The 15,700-nt window shown below is 45.3% G+C and overlaps 6 protein-coding genes across 6 annotated transcripts; 3 read left to right on the top strand and 3 right to left on the bottom strand.

The window, feature by feature from the left end:
- Nucleotides 1–271: 271 nt before the first annotated feature.
- On the bottom strand, nt 272–1,078 carry EAF01_008257 (uncharacterized protein; the record flags this gene model as incomplete). Its single annotated transcript, XM_038916513.1, has 1 exon — nt 272–1,078. The coding sequence occupies one exon, from the start codon at nt 1,076–1,078 to the stop codon at nt 272–274; it is 807 nt and encodes a 268-aa protein (XP_038767875.1).
- A 1,392-nt stretch (nt 1,079–2,470) lies between these two features.
- EAF01_008256 (uncharacterized protein) lies at nt 2,471–4,717 on the top strand (the record flags this gene model as incomplete). The annotated part of the gene is made up of 4 exons (XM_038916512.1): nt 2,471–3,595; nt 3,649–3,811; nt 3,867–4,086; nt 4,147–4,717. 4 exons carry the CDS (start codon nt 2,471–2,473, stop codon nt 4,715–4,717), a joined length of 2,079 nt encoding a protein of 692 aa, XP_038767874.1.
- Nucleotides 4,718–5,231: 514 nt separating this feature from the next.
- EAF01_008255 (uncharacterized protein) lies at nt 5,232–7,953 on the bottom strand (the record flags this gene model as incomplete). Its single annotated transcript, XM_038916511.1, has 3 exons — nt 5,232–6,136; nt 6,187–6,289; nt 6,406–7,953. The coding sequence occupies 3 exons, from the start codon at nt 7,951–7,953 to the stop codon at nt 5,232–5,234; spliced, it is 2,556 nt and encodes an 851-aa protein (XP_038767873.1).
- A 598-nt stretch (nt 7,954–8,551) lies between these two features.
- On the bottom strand, nt 8,552–10,712 carry EAF01_008254 (uncharacterized protein; the record flags this gene model as incomplete). Its single annotated transcript, XM_038916510.1, has 2 exons — nt 8,552–10,543; nt 10,590–10,712. The coding sequence occupies 2 exons, from the start codon at nt 10,710–10,712 to the stop codon at nt 8,552–8,554; spliced, it is 2,115 nt and encodes a 704-aa protein (XP_038767872.1).
- Nucleotides 10,713–11,124: 412 nt separating this feature from the next.
- On the top strand, nt 11,125–11,657 carry EAF01_008253 (uncharacterized protein; the record flags this gene model as incomplete). The annotated part of the gene is made up of 3 exons (XM_038916509.1): nt 11,125–11,145; nt 11,258–11,447; nt 11,587–11,657. The coding sequence occupies 3 exons, from the start codon at nt 11,125–11,127 to the stop codon at nt 11,655–11,657; spliced, it is 282 nt and encodes a 93-aa protein (XP_038767871.1).
- Nucleotides 11,658–12,357: 700 nt separating this feature from the next.
- Nucleotides 12,358–15,305, top strand: EAF01_008252 (uncharacterized protein). Its single transcript, XM_038916508.1, has 5 exons — nt 12,358–12,603; nt 12,738–12,761; nt 12,851–13,525; nt 13,576–14,737; nt 14,789–15,305. The coding sequence occupies exons 1-5, from the start codon at nt 12,474–12,476 to the stop codon at nt 15,057–15,059; spliced, it is 2,262 nt and encodes a 753-aa protein (XP_038767870.1). The 5' UTR covers nt 12,358–12,473; the 3' UTR covers nt 15,060–15,305.
- The last annotated feature ends 395 nt before the right edge of the window (nt 15,306–15,700 follow it).

The following is a 15,700-nucleotide window of genomic DNA, read 5'->3' as shown; positions in this document are numbered from 1 at the left end:
GATGGATCAATACTAACCGGCGAAACTTTACTACTCGGCCGGCGTCATGAAAGAAGTGGGTATTGACCTCATGGTTCCTTTTGTACTACACTGGCGCTTCCTCGACTCGGGTCCTGTCACCTTCTCTATTGCCAGAGTAACGCCGATCATCGTTTTTGCATGTGTGTATGCAGTCTGACGAGGTCGCGCATGATCGAGAGGAATCAGCATGTCGGCTCAGGCAGATCCCGAGTTGCTGCTGATCTCCCGTGGTCATCCCGCGCGAGCATGATCATACTATGGATTCAGATGCTAGGGGTAAAAGTGAGTCTCCTCGAGAGCAAATGGCCCACCAATTGTCCTTCTCATACCCACTTTCTCGTACCGTGCCGCCGACGCTCTTGATGTCCTCTTCTAGTTCGCCGGTCCGATATAGATGGTAGTAGCGTTGGAAGGTTTTTTCGGAAGCCGGTTGCGTGATACTTCCATCTGGCGCGACTTTTTTGCCGGTTCGCATTACCCAAGGAACCATCACGTCTTGAGGGTTTGTTTCATCCCAGCCCCGGCGAGAAGAAGATTGTTCGAGGGCCCAGACGTAAATCAGTGCTTTTCCTGAAGGGGAAAGAGTAGCGAGGATGGATTGGACGGCTTCGCGACGACGTTCTGGAGTAGATAGATGATGGATGACCGCTATACTTATCGCGAAGTCGAAACTACCTTCTGGATGAGGTAATGCTAACGTATCGGCTACGATTGCCGAATGAGGTTGGTGGGAACCAGCTATTTTTGCGAGATTTGTAGAGCGATCGGAACCGACGATGAAGACGTCGGGGTTGACGAGGAGATATTTGCCGTTGCCGCAACCGACGTCGAGACCTATGGATCCGGGTGCGAGACCTTGGAGGAAGGATTTTACGATAGGCCAGGCTTTGTAGCGGGTGGAGGAGAAGTGGGAAGCGATTTGTTCGTAGACTTCGTGCACATTGGTTTCTTCGTAGGTTTCGGGGGCGGCGGGGGGTATGGTGATGGGTGTGGATTCGGGTGCTGAGGCGGGTTTGGGGACTTTGGGTTGGGTGTCTTCTGGCTGTGAGGTAGTCATGATTTCGAGTGTGGGAAGGTGGTCGCGTGACCAGAATCAGATTGGAGGGTTAATATATGAGTATTATGGTAGGTCCTTGTATTTATAGATTCGGTAGAATGGCGATAGTTTTGAGTCCTTTGCAATGTTTCAATTCCTTGAATGTGCGTAAGGTCTTGCTAATAGGATGGGTCATGTATGTACCCCCTGTAGGCGAAAAAGGGATACCGAATCTCGTGATCAGATATGAAGGTTGTGTAGTGTGCCGGGTAAATTTTGGTATGAGGGGCAGAGTTTTTATCGTTCTTCTCACTGAGAATAAGCTCAGTGATGAGTAATGAAAGAGAATCCGGAGGTCAGTTTAAGGTTTTATTGTCTCTGATCAAGCACTGCAGTTTGAGACAAGGGCTTCAATGGAAGAATAGTTGAATGCGACTGTGTGATATACTTTTTGCACTTTGCAGCAGGGAAGTCAACATCCAATGTGAGATGTTGAGATGTCGGATGAGTAATAATAATAAGATGGTGGGAATGACGGGTTACTAATTTATTAGTGGTGGTGGATTAGATTCAGATTAGATAAGCTCGATAAAGATCACAATCACATTGTTGCAGTAATTTATCCGGGCACTCGGAATAATCGGAGCAGTCGGCCGCTCAATCCACAGATACCTCCAGTGGGTACGAAGTATGTGATGTGGATCACTGGTGGATGATGCTTTTTCGAGAAAAAAAAAAATATGCTTTTCTGAATTCCAAACCACACACACGTTCACTACACTCCAACGTGAATGAAAGTACAACAACAACGATACATCTTATTATTGCATTGCAGAGAAGTCAATTAAAAACCCCTTCATAGTGAATCATTCGCACTACAAGATAAAACTACTACGCAACCAAACTACAGCGAGCGCACTTGTCCCACGAACAATACACAGTTCCACGCCCCGGACTCGATGTACAGTTCGAAATTCAACGGTTTAAAGGCATCGATCAAGTTCCAGCGAGAACTCCAATTTCTTTTACAATATATACAGATTTTCACTACAAACTTAAGAGGAAGCTGAGGTGGAAAGCAAGATTCAACCCATACTTGGAAACATTTCACTTTCACTTTCACTTTCACCTACAATATCGAACATAACACAATATCAGAAGGGATATATAATCGGCACAAGATAGACGTCTTAACGAAACTGAGCCCATTTGAGCTTCGGTTAGCCAATCGAGTCGTATCGTCGTCGTTCACAATACACTTCTGCGTCGAGGAAAAGAGAGACAATAAGCGCACTGTCGAAATTTGCTATTGTTGAAAACTAACGATTTGACCGCATTTTACGCCCACCAACCCGACCAAGAAGACAATAGAGGATTGGCCAAGAAGACAATAGAGGATTGATCTTCGTCAAAATGGCGACTAAAGTTATAAAAATGTACAAAACGCCTCTATTTCCATCATTCGATTCTTCAAATACTCCAGCATACAACTATACGGGGGCATTCAAGTACAACCCAAGGTCATTCCTAATGAAGAACCCACGTCAAAATAAGCTGTACGCACAGTACTTCGCTCAATCGAAGAACTACAGAAGAAGATCTGTGCGTAATAGGAAGATGTCATCTCCCGCAAGATCATCATCCTCCTCTTCTAATTCGAGCTCGAAATCATCTGTTTCTCCACCACCATCAACCAAGTCTTCTAGCTCGCATCCAGCAGTAAAATCCAATTCTCGTTCGAAATCGTCTGTTTCACCTTCGAGAAAGATATCTGCCTCTCCGCCGCCAATGAAATCAGCCGAAACTACTGTTCACCCCAAGAAAATTGATACTCCTGCGTCAGTAGAGCCATCTGCTTCTACTCCTCATTCATTGGCGTCTGTTTTCCCTCGAGAAAATCCGTTTGCCTCCTCATCTTCGTCAAAGATTTCTGACAATACACCCACTTCCCCATCTATTTCTTCTTCATCAGTAAAGGGGGCTGACCACACAACCCCTTCATCTGTTTCTTCGACCTCTTCAAAATTACCTCCATCTCCACCCCCTTCATCCGCTGTCTCGGCTATTTTGAGGACGCCTCTACCTTCATCTTCATCATCCGCTACTCAAAAGATACAACTGCCCTCGCCTCCATCATCTGCAGTCTCAGCTCCCTCGGATCCAGCCGTCTCCTTACCAAACAAACCACGTCCAGATAATAAGGATGAGACAACTACCAAACTCAATTCTCTTAAAGAAGTACCTGCCGAAGCAAAGAGCAACACTATCACCATCAAAAGCGTTGAACCATCGAGACCTCACCCTGCTATCAAAGACGAAAAGATTACTGCCAAGATTAGCGCTCCAAAGAGATCACGGCCAGATGATGAGGATGAAAAAACAGCTGCTCAGAGTGAATCCCCCAAAAAACGAAGAGTTGCTGCCAAGCCCTCGAAAGTCGCTACCAAGAAAGGTGCCACTTCCAAGCCGGCTGCAAAGCTCTCGAAAGAAGAATTGGAGAAGGCACGCAGTGACTCGCTAAGAAAGCGAAGATACTTGGTAATGTTCACCAGCCGCCACTCATTTATCTATACTAATTCCCATATTTTTAGGCCTCTAAAGTACGCAATGACTCAACACGCATGCCATCAAATGCACAGAGGGGGCTGTCCAATGTCACTGGATATGCATGCTATAGAAACAGTCTTTTACAAGGACTTCTACATCTTCCCAAGTTCTTCAATTTCTTGATTGACCAACATCCTGTGGAAACTTGTAAGCTATTTCTCATTTGAGGTTTTGTTGTTCATTAACTCATAAATATTACTAGGTGACATACCCAGAAGAGATTGTTTGGCCTGTTCTCTTAGCCTCCTCTCTTCTAAGTATTGGACCGTCGATGTTCCTTCCAAGGATATCACACCAATATTGAGAAAACTCGAGATTCAGTGCAAGCGTCTTGGGTGGTATCCTGGACCCTCTGGTCAAGGTGATCCCCATGAGCAAATTACCTGGATGTTGGAAAAGATTGAGAAACAGATCAAGGCGTCGTAAGTCTAATATCTCTTCGGTCGTCTACAAGTAACGTGTTACTGACCCCGTTTGTTCAGAAGCGTTGCCAGTATGCAGTCGATAATGCAGCTTGTTTTGAGCAGCAGAATCAAATGCGATCACTGTAATAACGTCTCTGTGGGAGACTTACAAGATGAACTAGCCTTATCCATACCCCTCAAGCCGCGCATCCGAGGTGGTTCTGTTTCCTCGTACTTGCATAAGTACTTAGATGAGACCATTGAAGGTTACAAGTGCGAGAAGTGTAAGGTAACGGGGGACGTTCATCGCGTACAGTCGATCAGTCACGCACCGGATATCTTGTTTGTCCAGCTTAAACGGTTTGGTTATGATGGAAGAAAGGATAAGCTTGCTATTCCGATCGACCATACCCTCGACCTCAGTCCTTATCGCGACCCTAGTGGGAGCAAGGACTCCATGGAGTACGAGCTTGTAGCATCCGTTTCGCACTCTGGTAGCCTCGACTACGGACATTACACCTGTGATGCTCGTGGGCCCGATGGTCGCTGGAGTTGCTTTAACGATTCATATTACAATGCTACGACTCTGGCAAAGGCTTTGGGGGGTAACCAACCGTATTTGCTGCTCTATCAACGCAAACAGACTTAATTGTCGATCTGATGTCGTATGCTAGCCGCTTTGGAGCGTGCTAGATCCCTCTAAGTTTGCTGTTTGGGTAGAAAACATCAGTTCTTGGTCGTTGTGCGAGTCGTCATTTTGTTGGCCTGGGTGTCCCTGCCTCAAACCTTCCTTGAACTGATGAGAAAGAGTCGGTGGTGGATGTTTACGTTCTTCCAGATGTTCATAATGGAGTTTAGCTCTCGCTTATGGTTTGGATGCATGTTGCGCTGGAGTTCATGTATAGATTAGGGTTGGATTATTTTGTGATTCCTACTGTGTGGTTCCATGGAGTTTGGGATTACGTCGAGAGAGAGGAATACCTCCTCGGCGACTTTGATGTGGCGTAAATAGCGCATGATACCAACTTGTTTCTATCTACTTCACGATAATATGATGAAAATGTTTGAACTTTAATTAATGAACTTATATGAATTTATTGATTTGTGACTTGTGTGTATTGCATTGCTATAATCTCATGGACGCTAAAAACATATCCAAACATTCAATACAATGCGAAATCAGCCGCCTTTTTTCTGTCACCTCTGGGCAAAGAGCCCAAGCTCTTCGGCTCTACGGGAGATTCATGTTTCACATCGTCGATAGATCTTTCGGTCACGACAAGCGCAGTCATACCTTTCTCGATCCTTCCGGCCTCATTCATGGATGAGGTAGATAAGGTTTCCGGAGAGGTCAATTGTATATACATGCCTAAATCATCATCGTTATCAATCATTTGGATTCCTCCTTCGTCCTCAGAGCATGAATAATAAGAAGAAGAAGATAGCGAGGAAAGAGTGGTGGTATTCGGGGTAGCGAGTGTAGGTGTGGTTGTGGTGATACTGGGTGATATAGTGCTGTTTAAATGTGAGGCAAAATGAGTCCCTGAGATACTTTTGGTTGTACCTGTGACTGTTTCTGTCGGGGTCACTGGCGAGCCTAACAAATCTTCCATATTATACAAGCTACCAGTAGACGAAGAGATGTTGGGGTTTTTGTTGTCTAATTGTCCAGATGGCAATGAAACATTGGCTTCCAGCTCCGCTACCTCTCCAAAATCAATCAATAGCTCTTCTTCTATTTCATTCTTTTTGACTTGGCCCTCGCCATCGATCATTGAAATTCCTTCTTCTCCGTCTCCTCCGTTCTCCCATTTCTCTTCTTCAACAGCACTCATGCTAGGAAATACGTGGGTCCCCAAAATTTTATCAATGACCCCCTCGTATTTGAGATGCGAATTGAGTTTTGAACTCACGTCGATATTGGTGACGCGTTCGATGTGTTCAATTGGTTGCAGACCGGAAATTCCGTACTGCAGGGAGGTGAAACGGTAGAGGAAGGCGAGGAGGAGATCAGAGGGATTGTAGATGTTTAGGAGGGGACCGGAGATGACGGTGCGAAGAGGGAGAACTGGTGAGGTGTTAGAGGGATGAATGAGGAGGGGAGAAGGGTGGACTTACGGGAAAGAGTCGATGAGGGAATTGGAGAGCCGATTAGTACTACGCTGTCGATGAGACCGAAGGCGTGGCGTTCGGCAAGAGAGCGGAGGCAGGAGTATATTACCTATGAGGCGAAATTAGCGAAGTCTGAAAAATGTCTTCTGAACATGTTTCCCAACGTCTCGACCAGTGTGAACACTTGAAAGTAGGATGAGACTGAAGAGAGAAGCTGACACATACCCGACTCCCTAACGAGTATCCAACCAGCATAACCGGACGTTCTCCCTGCGCTCGATTAATAAGCGCATCAGCCAGGACTTCTCCAGCTTTCTCCGCCCTCCTCTTAGCTCTCGCAAAAGGATTATCAATCCCAGTAGCCATCTTCAATAAATAAACTAGCCACAATGCTCCCCATAAAGTAAGCAGAACGGTCCGTTTCAAAATCTCCATTTTAACCATCGACCACGCATAACTCCCAACCGTATCCTTTAGACTATTCCCCAACTCCACCAGCGCATTCGTCTCATACCTCAGCGCAAAAACTTCACATTCATGTCCATTATCCTCATCTCCCTCCTTCGCAGCAAGTTTTCTCCACGGCCTGATAATATCCCTTTCTTCTCCCACCCACCCATTAACCCCAATCAACACTCTTAACCTCCTCTTCTCCACCTCTTCTTCCTCTTTAGTCCCAAATTCCCCCCACTCACCTTTCACATCTAGAAACTTAAAGTCCTCCACCTCCCTCGCATACTTATCCATCATTTCCCCTGTCATCCTTGCTCCATACGCCCCAAAAAACGTTCCTACCAACGCACCATTCATACAAAAAACCTCCAGAAAAGACGCTAAGCCTCCCAAGCCCACAGAGCCCATGAGTCCCCCAATCGCACCCGCAACCACAGGAGCCGCAAGCCCGCCGGTGACACCAATCAAAGCGGCACCTGCTACCGAAGCAAGTCCCACTTTCCAGCGACGCGAAGACGTATTCTGGGTTGCGCGAGCGGCGGTTTCAGCGTCGGCGTTGAGGGCGGCTTTGGAGGCGAGGAGAAGGGTACGCGAGGTTTGTATTTCTTCGTGGGTGAGGAGGGATGGGGGGAGGGAGAGGGAAGTAGTGAGGTGGCAGAGGAGAACACGGGAATGGGCGGAGTAGGTTCCGAGGGAGAGGACAATGATGAGAAGACTTGAGAGTATATGGATGCGATCTTGAAGGGAAATGGTAGTGAGACGGGTGGGTACTGGAGGGTAGAGGGTTTGGAAAGCTAGGATATCTTTGCTGGGTTCATTGTGGTTGTTGGAAGCGGGGCTGTAAGGAGGGGGTGGTCTCGAAGCGAGAAATTCTTTCTTTTTTTGATCTGCACAAGGATCGTCTGGGGAATTCAAGATTTTTCCTAATTGTGTGAGGATTGAATCCCGCCACGAATCGAAATAACTCAAAGCTGCTTTTTCCAAAGCTTGTAGCTTGGGGGTCGAAAGGTTTTGATTAAGACGGGCTTCGAGACGGCGTTGTTGGGCTGTTTCTTGATCAGTTTCTGCACTTGGTGTGGAAGCGGGCGAGGAGGCGTTAGAACAGTGAGGATTGGGGTAGGAAGAGACATTTAGGTTGGGTCCTGGAATGTTCTTGTTGTTGAGATTGGAGGTGGGTTGGCTCGAGGAGTTGGAAAAGGAATCTGTAATTGTTTTGCGCATGTGTTCTGTGATGGATCCGATTAGGATGTTGAGGGCTCGTCGACATGCGGGGTTGAGGATTAGTTTGAGATCTTTTGGATCGGCCGCTGTGGGCGCCATCTTCGCAATTGGGGTTTTTGGGGCCTATGATATGTAGTAGTATAACATTGGGACTAATATTATTGGTTAGAATCAGGGGGAAAGTTAAAAAATGGGTTCGATTCCGAGATATAAGAGGCGAAAATAGTCATGTAACAGAATCCTGGAGCCTAATATGACTTGCTCCGTGATCTAGATTTGACACAGCCCCGCTGCCGGTTTTTCTTGGAGATGTGCCTCTTCTGTGCAGTCTCAAAATGAGAGCCAAGAGGTAGACAATCTGATTTTGTATTTCTAATCATGAAGGAAGTTGATCTGAAAGTTAGGAAGACAGGAAGCTTCCCTTATGCTACGCTACCATGGAGAGTTATGTCAGCGTAGGATTATAATGCAGGGGTAAAAGTGGACCAGTTTCGCTTGGCTATCCATATCGGTGTGTTATTGATTTCTGTGTCTATGAGATAGTCGAAAGTTAGCTGACATAGAAATGAATAACAAAAGAACAAAAAACCAATCATGTTAATTGTTAACTAGGGTATATTCAACGCAACGACGCCATATCTATCAAATACAGCTATCCCATCGCCTCAACAAGTATCACCCCCTTTCTAAATCTTAATTACAACCCGTTGATGCCAATCACATCATGAGCATTTTGTGCCGATGACTCCATTCTGGCCACCAATTTCTTGACATTCGTCCATTCCTCACTTCTGGCACTATCTTTGCCTCCAAGATCCGGACCAACCTCGAATATTGAAAGCACGCCGTCGATACCACCAGTTGCGATACGTTTTCCTTCGGTTTTTTCCCAAGCGAGTTTGTTCAAGCTCTTGGACATAATGCTTCGACCACCCTTTCTGCCGCTTGGCTGGACTTTAGATACTGGAACCTCGGTGTCCACGGTTATGTCCCATACTTCTAGATTACCTGCTCCATCCACGAGTGAGAATACACCGGGTTTTATAGGTGACCAGGCTGCATCATAGACAAGATCCTCTCGGGTGAAATCGAATAATGGGGCGACTGCCTGCCCTTCTCCTGAGATAGAAGTGGTTGCTGTCGCAGTTGGAGCCCGGACTTTCCACAATTTAACGGTCCAATCCAAAGAACTGGTAAGAACAAGATCGCCAAGATCAACAGGACCCTTTGCTGGATGGAAATTCAAAGACATGACAGGTGCTGCATGACCACGGTAAGTGACTCTTTGATCAGCACCTGCCTTGGCACCTGCTCGATCATATCTATGGCAAGAATACACAGTTCCTTCTTCCGAACCAACGAGAAAATATGTCGGATCTGTTTGTGGGAAAGCCATACAAGTCGGGCTCATATCTTCGGTTTTGGCGGGTGGTGGAGTTGTCAATGTAAGTAGTTCTTGTGGTTGCGCAAGCATATCTACAGTCCATCCACACATAACACCGTCTGTTGAGCAGGATATAATATTATTCGCGTTTTGAGTTCCTACGATATCGACAGAATAAACCGGGTGAGTGTGTCCTGATCCAGTCAAAGGCGTCTTTTGAACTGGGGCCGATTTTGCTCTTGTGTCCCAGAGTAAAACTTGGCCACTGTAAGCACCTCCAATGATCAGATTGGGGTGGAAAGGGGAGAATTTTGCGGCGAGAACATCTGATTGTGCATGAAACACAAATTCTGGTCTATCGTGAAGATGCATATTCCAGACCTGAACCAGTCCATCAGGATCATGTGGTGCGGATGGATTCTTTGTATATGCTGCAAGAACTAGCTCGGGAAATTTAGGTGAGAAATCGATAGCGCTGATCATCCTCTTCTTTGACCATCGTTCATCGTAGAATTGGGCAACCTCCTTTATCTTCCGTCGACCCCTTCCGCCTGTATTACCGTATTCATCGTCGTCCCCAACTCCATTTGCGCCGCTTAATCCGTAATCTGCAAGCACATCGTATTCCTGATCTAATGCTCTTTCGATAACCTTACTAGACCTTTCAACAAATTCCATAAAGTCTTCTGACGATGTCACAGCATTGAGTTCTTCATTTGTTAAAATTCTCGCAGGGAAATTTGCGGTTGATAAATGCTGGGAATCTGGTCTTATAGGGCCATCTACAAGATCTCGAGTTGCCTTCAGCTCTTCCTCAATTTCCCGGCGAATATTCTCTCTCAGTTCTTCCTCTCTATTTTTTTCTCTCCTGCTTAGCCGTTTGCTTGGTGAATGAACTCCAGGGGGTTTGTCGAGTTCATCTTCCGAATCGTCGAAACCTCTAGGCCTCGAGGTTTGTGTACCCCATTCTTCCGTTGTTTGTACCCCTTTACTGTATGAGAATACTTCCTTAATTGGAGATGGCGGAAATTCATAGACTGTAGATAATGGAACTGTGGAAAGAGACTGGGGATTCGATATGGATAATGGTTGGGTCTGCGAGACTTGGGCATTCGATATGGTCGATTCGGAAGGCTCATTACTTAGTTCACCGGCACTTAATACACTGTTTGGTCGACTCCCTCTCGCCGGTGAACCTGCTCCGCCAGGACCAGTCGATCCGGGTCTGCTATCTCCAACTAAGCTGGAAATTAGATTGTCAAGTTCCCTTCGATTATCGGCTCGTCCTGGTGTCGGTGATGCAAGCTATGGCTTGTAAGTTTAACTCAAGTATGAGGGTAAGTTTAATTACATCACTTCCACTTCCTACGCTCTGTCTGCTTACGGAAACTTCTCTTGCACGAAGTTCTCTTTGCCTCTTTAACTCTGCAAGTTTGGCTTTCTTCGCCAGTATTTCATCTCGTCGTTGTTGCATTTTGCGGGAGTTCTATGCCCATCTCATGGGCAAATACCTTTCTTTTTACCGCAATATCGTGTTCTTGAAAAAACCTGAGGTTTGCAGATGATAGGGGATTATTCCAGAAGATGTTGAACCCAAATATGAAGTTGTGTTATAACAGTTCATAAATACAAGTAGACACGCATAATAAAAGTCGCGTTTGTTGAATGCGCATTATTGTAATTTAGATATCACGTGGAAGTCTGGTCCCGCAAAATGCCGCTGAAGCTTGCTCTTGCGGTATTTCATCCGACCACCTTGAAAAAGTTTATCGCCGACAACAATCACGCTACCTGCCTTTCGTTGTGATACCGAGTTCAATTGGTATTTCTTAAGCCACTACTCTTCTCACCATATCATCCCCGGCATATTCTTACCACTGTTCCCGATGGCTTCAACTGGGGTAAACGTATGTTTTAAGACTTTGCGCAATCCTTAACCCGAAGACTTCATCCCAAGTTGGAATCTATTCTTCCCGAGTCTATTAGTGAAAGAAAGTGCTAACGAAGATTTTCCTATAGGTTCTGCGGTGGTCAGCCCTTGGTGCGGGTGTATTCTACGGATTCTACCATCAAATGAGCATATCTTCTGCAGCCAAAGCAGCAGCAGCAAGCAGGGAATTCGAGCACAAGCAAAAGTTAATTGAGCAAGCGAGAGCAGAGTACGCAAAGAAGAACTTGCCTGCGAGCCAGAAAACAGGAGGTGGTGACAGTACGTGAAGTTTCCATAGATTTCAATCTCTACCACACTTACACCTGCTCAAATCCGCAACTGAATGTGGATTTTTGAGTCCATTTCGATACTTCGAACCGAATTTCTTGGATGAAGCATTACTGACATCCAAAAACAGTTATACGGGATCCTATGGACAAGAATTTCGATCTCGAGGCATACTTGAAGGTTCTAGCAGCAGAGAACTAGGGGCATTCGTGGAATGGGGGTTTTTAATTATGGGTAATGATAGAGGGGCATCGTTGAATGAGACCATTCGTGGTAGTTGGTGTGGGCTCCGGCGATGTTTGGAGAGGGTTTCTAGGGTTTGAGCAAACACACAAAAGCCTTTAGACATCACTTAGGTGATACTTCTTGTACATTGTACTATAGACGACCAATACAGCTGGGAGCTTCTGTTGTTGGAGACCCAATTTTCACCTACGAGGACCGCAGAAGAAGGAAGTACACGTCGAATGTTCCGAATTTGGATCATGAAAGATTTCCCAACCTTCCTTTTGTTCACATGGAATGAGTATATTGAGGCAATCATTTTTCTCATCGACAGGCCAAACCAGCCCGGAACATATATAACCACTTTACCTAAAAGAAATTATAGAGGAAATAGTTGCACCTCGGTTTTTTTACTAAAGAGCATGAATCCTTCGCACTGCTTCGCTTGACAATAACAAGATCAGAGAAACATAATCCAAGGAATACATTCGTCCCTTCAAATCAGAGCCAAATAAAATTAGTTCGCACCTCAAAACCTCATCACTTAAACACTCCAGCTTCTTGAGAAATCGAGACAAGCATCCTACATTGGGTACACATCACAAACAGAGAATAGGCCATTGATGTGTTGATCAATTCACGTGATACTTGGACTAGTGCGGCGGGTCACTGAACTTAATCCCTGTGAATTGACGCGGAGCTCTGAAGTGCGGCATTGCGAACAGATATGTGTTAATCCAGAGAAACTTTCAACCAGCGACAACTTTCCTTTTCACCATAGCTGCCATCAACATGGTTGCCAAAACTCAGGAACCGTTCTTCCAAGGGAGCACGGGAAAGAATTCTCGTGGGGTTTTAAGAATTGTAATTCTTTGCTTAATTGCTGGCGCTGCAATCGCCAGTCGACTGTTTTCTGTGATTCGTAAGTACCTCAAGCTTCACACATAATGCTCTGGGAATTGTGCATTTTTCATGGCATTGAAGGACATAACAGTTTTATCGTGCTTTCTGCCAATGTACAAGCTGTGTAATAAACGCTAACATCATTATTTTTAGGATTCGAAAGTATAATTCACGAATGTTAGTACCCGATGAACCCCTCAATGGACGGAGCTCTCTTTGCTCCAGATCTACCCTCAACAGATGCCCGGAAACTAACTTACATTTAGTTGATCCTTGGTTCAATTTCAGAGCTACAAAATATTTGGTCTCGAATGGATTCTACGATTTCTGGGATTGGTTTGACGACCGAACATGGCATCCACTTGGTCGAGTTACGGGAGGAACTTTATACCCAGGTCTCATGGTCACCAGTGGTGTCATCTATCATGCCCTTCGAGCTCTTACTATTCCAGTCGATATTCGAAACATTTGTGTGCTTCTTGCACCTGGTTTCTCTGGTTTGACTGCCTTCGCAACCTACCTATTCACCAATGAGATGTCCACATCCCCATCCGCTGGTCTTCTCGCAGCTATTTTTATGGGGATTGCTCCAGGTTACATATCGCGATCAGTTGCTGGCAGCTACGATAACGAAGCCATTGCAATCTTCCTACTCGTCTTCACGTTCTACCTCTGGATCAAAGCCATCAAGCTCGGATCCGCATTTTGGGGTGCTCTTTGCGCTTTGTTCTATGGATACATGGTATCAGCCTGGGGTGGATATGTTTTCATTACCAATTTGATCCCCCTCCATGTATTTGTATTAGTCTGCATGGGAAGATTTAGTCCAAGAGTCTATGTCAGTTACTGTACTTGGTACGCACTAGGCACGTTGGCAAGCATGCAAATTCCATTTGTAGGATTTTTGCCAATTCGCAGTAGTGAGCATATGTCTGCTCTCGGTACGTTTAACCTCCTTGTTTTGAAATATTTAATGTGCTAATCTGTTCAGGTGTTTTCGGTCTTCTTCAATTGGTTGGTTTCGTCGAATTCGTCCGCTCGGGTGTACCAAGCAAGCAATTCGCTACTCTTCTTAGAGGGTTTGTTCTTGTCGTTTTCGTGATCTCCTTTGGTGGTTTAGTACTTTTGACCGTCTCTGGTGTCATTGCTCCTTGGACTGGTCGTTTCTACTCTTTGTGGGATACCGGATACGCCAAAATTCACATCCCTATCATCGCCTCTGTCTCTGAGCATCAGCCAACCGCATGGCCAGCTTATTTCTTCGATCTCAACCTTCTCATCTGGCTCTTTCCAGCTGGTGTGTACCTTTGCTTCTTGAAGCTTGCCGATGAGCAAGTTTTCGTTGTCGTATATGCAATTCTCGCCAGTTACTTCTCTGGTGTCATGGTTAGATTAATGCTTACTTTGACACCAATCGTCTGTGTGGCTGCAGCGTTGGCATTGTCCAATATCTTGGACACTTACTTGACCTTCAAATCACCTGATGAACCAATCTCAGCCGCTACTGTTACTGATGGTGCTAGCAATGGCGCCACAAAGAAGGCCGCTAAACAAGAGGAACTTCGCTCCATGCGTCAACCCCTTGTCGGTATCTATGCTAGCTTCTCCAAGATTTCCGTTGTTGGCGCCATGACAACATATCTCTTGATCTTTGTTCTCCACTGTACTTGGGTCACATCGAATGCCTACTCTTCTCCATCTGTCGTGCTCGCTAGTAGAATGCCAGACGGTAGCCAGCATATCATCGACGATTACAGAGAAGCGTATCAATGGTTACGACAAAACACTAAGGAAGATGCGAAGATCATGTCCTGGTGGGATTACGGTTACCAAATTGGTGGTATGGCTGATAGACCCACACTGGTCGACAACAACACCTGGAATAACACCCACATCGCAACTGTCGGAAAGGCAATGAGCTCTCGTGAAGAGGTCAGCTACCCTATAATGCGCCAACATGAAGTTGATTATGTTCTTGTTGTCTTCGGTGGTCTCCTTGGATACTCTGGAGATGATATTAACAAGTTCTTGTGGATGGTCAGAATTGCCGAAGGTATTTGGCCAGATGAGGTTAAGGAACGTGACTTTTTCACTGAACGTGGAGAGTACAGAGTTGACGATGGCGCCACTCAAACCATGAAGGACAGCTTGATGTAAGTCACGCTGATCATAATACTTTTGGAAATTTGCTAAATATTGAACAGGTACAAAATGTCATACTACAACTACAACTCCCTCTTCCCACCTGGACAAGCCCAAGATAGAGTTCGTGGCGTAAAGATGCCAGAAGTTGGCCCAGTTCTTAACACTGTTGAAGAAGCATTCACTAGTGAGAATTGGATCATCCGAATCTACAAGGTGAAAGACCTTGACAATGTTGGCCGAGATCATGCATCAGCCGCATCATTCGATAGAGGCAACAAAAAGAAGAAGGCAATGAAGAAGAGAGGGCCAAAAGTTTTGAGAGTTGAATAAAGAGATGAACTTTGCTTTGTATCATATTTCCTTAACCAGGGTTGGGCGTATTGAAAAATAGCGTGAGTCCAATATTATATTATGTATAGAAAATAAAATGTACTCGTAAATATGGCCCTACTTTAGGTTCAATCAGCTTCGGGTATTGATTGATGTGACAGGTATGAGATCCATTTGACATTCAGTTTCTTTATTTCATAGTCTCTGATAGCACTTTCAGAATATAGCTAAGAGATTTTTTCAACACTGGTTTACTAACAATAATCATTCACTTTATTATGATATACCACCTACCTACCTGAATAGGTAGTCATTACTAGTTTAATGTTAGCTGGAACAAAACACCAGCTCCTTCCTATAATGCAGCTCGAAGCATTATTTCCCTTCACTTTCCCATCTCACATTGTTCAACCTTTGGACAAAAGAGCCCCCTCACCTCACCTTCAAAGGTCGAGATGATACTATTTAATAACCGATAAGAACCCGAGAGAACATTGCCAGCCACCTCTTCATGATTATGGGTCGATAACAGTGAATAATACCTTTTGAATTATCTCTGTTTGTGTATCTATTCATCGTCGAGGCATCTGGTTGGTCAATGCTAATGATGTTGACGATAGCCGAGTAGGGAGAGCCCGAGA

Source organism: Botrytis porri (genome assembly GCF_014898465.1).
Source record: "Botrytis porri strain MUCL 3234 chromosome Unknown BPOR_011, whole genome shotgun sequence".
Classification (NCBI taxonomy): Eukaryota; Fungi; Ascomycota; class Leotiomycetes; order Helotiales; family Sclerotiniaceae; genus Botrytis; species Botrytis porri.
Note: the sequence above shows the minus strand (reverse complement) of the source record. Positions and strands in the feature narration are given on the sequence as shown.

Coding starts and splice junctions, on each gene's coding strand:
- EAF01_008252 (XM_038916508.1), top strand. CDS start 12,474: ATGGTTGCCAAAACTCAGGAACCGTTCTTCCAAGGGAGCACGGGAAAG. Junction 13,526..13,575: donor TGAGCATATGTCTGCTCTCG/GTACGTTTAACC, acceptor TAATCTGTTCAG/GTGTTTTCGGTCTTCTTCAA. Junction 14,738..14,788: donor ACCATGAAGGACAGCTTGAT/GTAAGTCACGCT, acceptor AATATTGAACAG/GTACAAAATGTCATACTACA.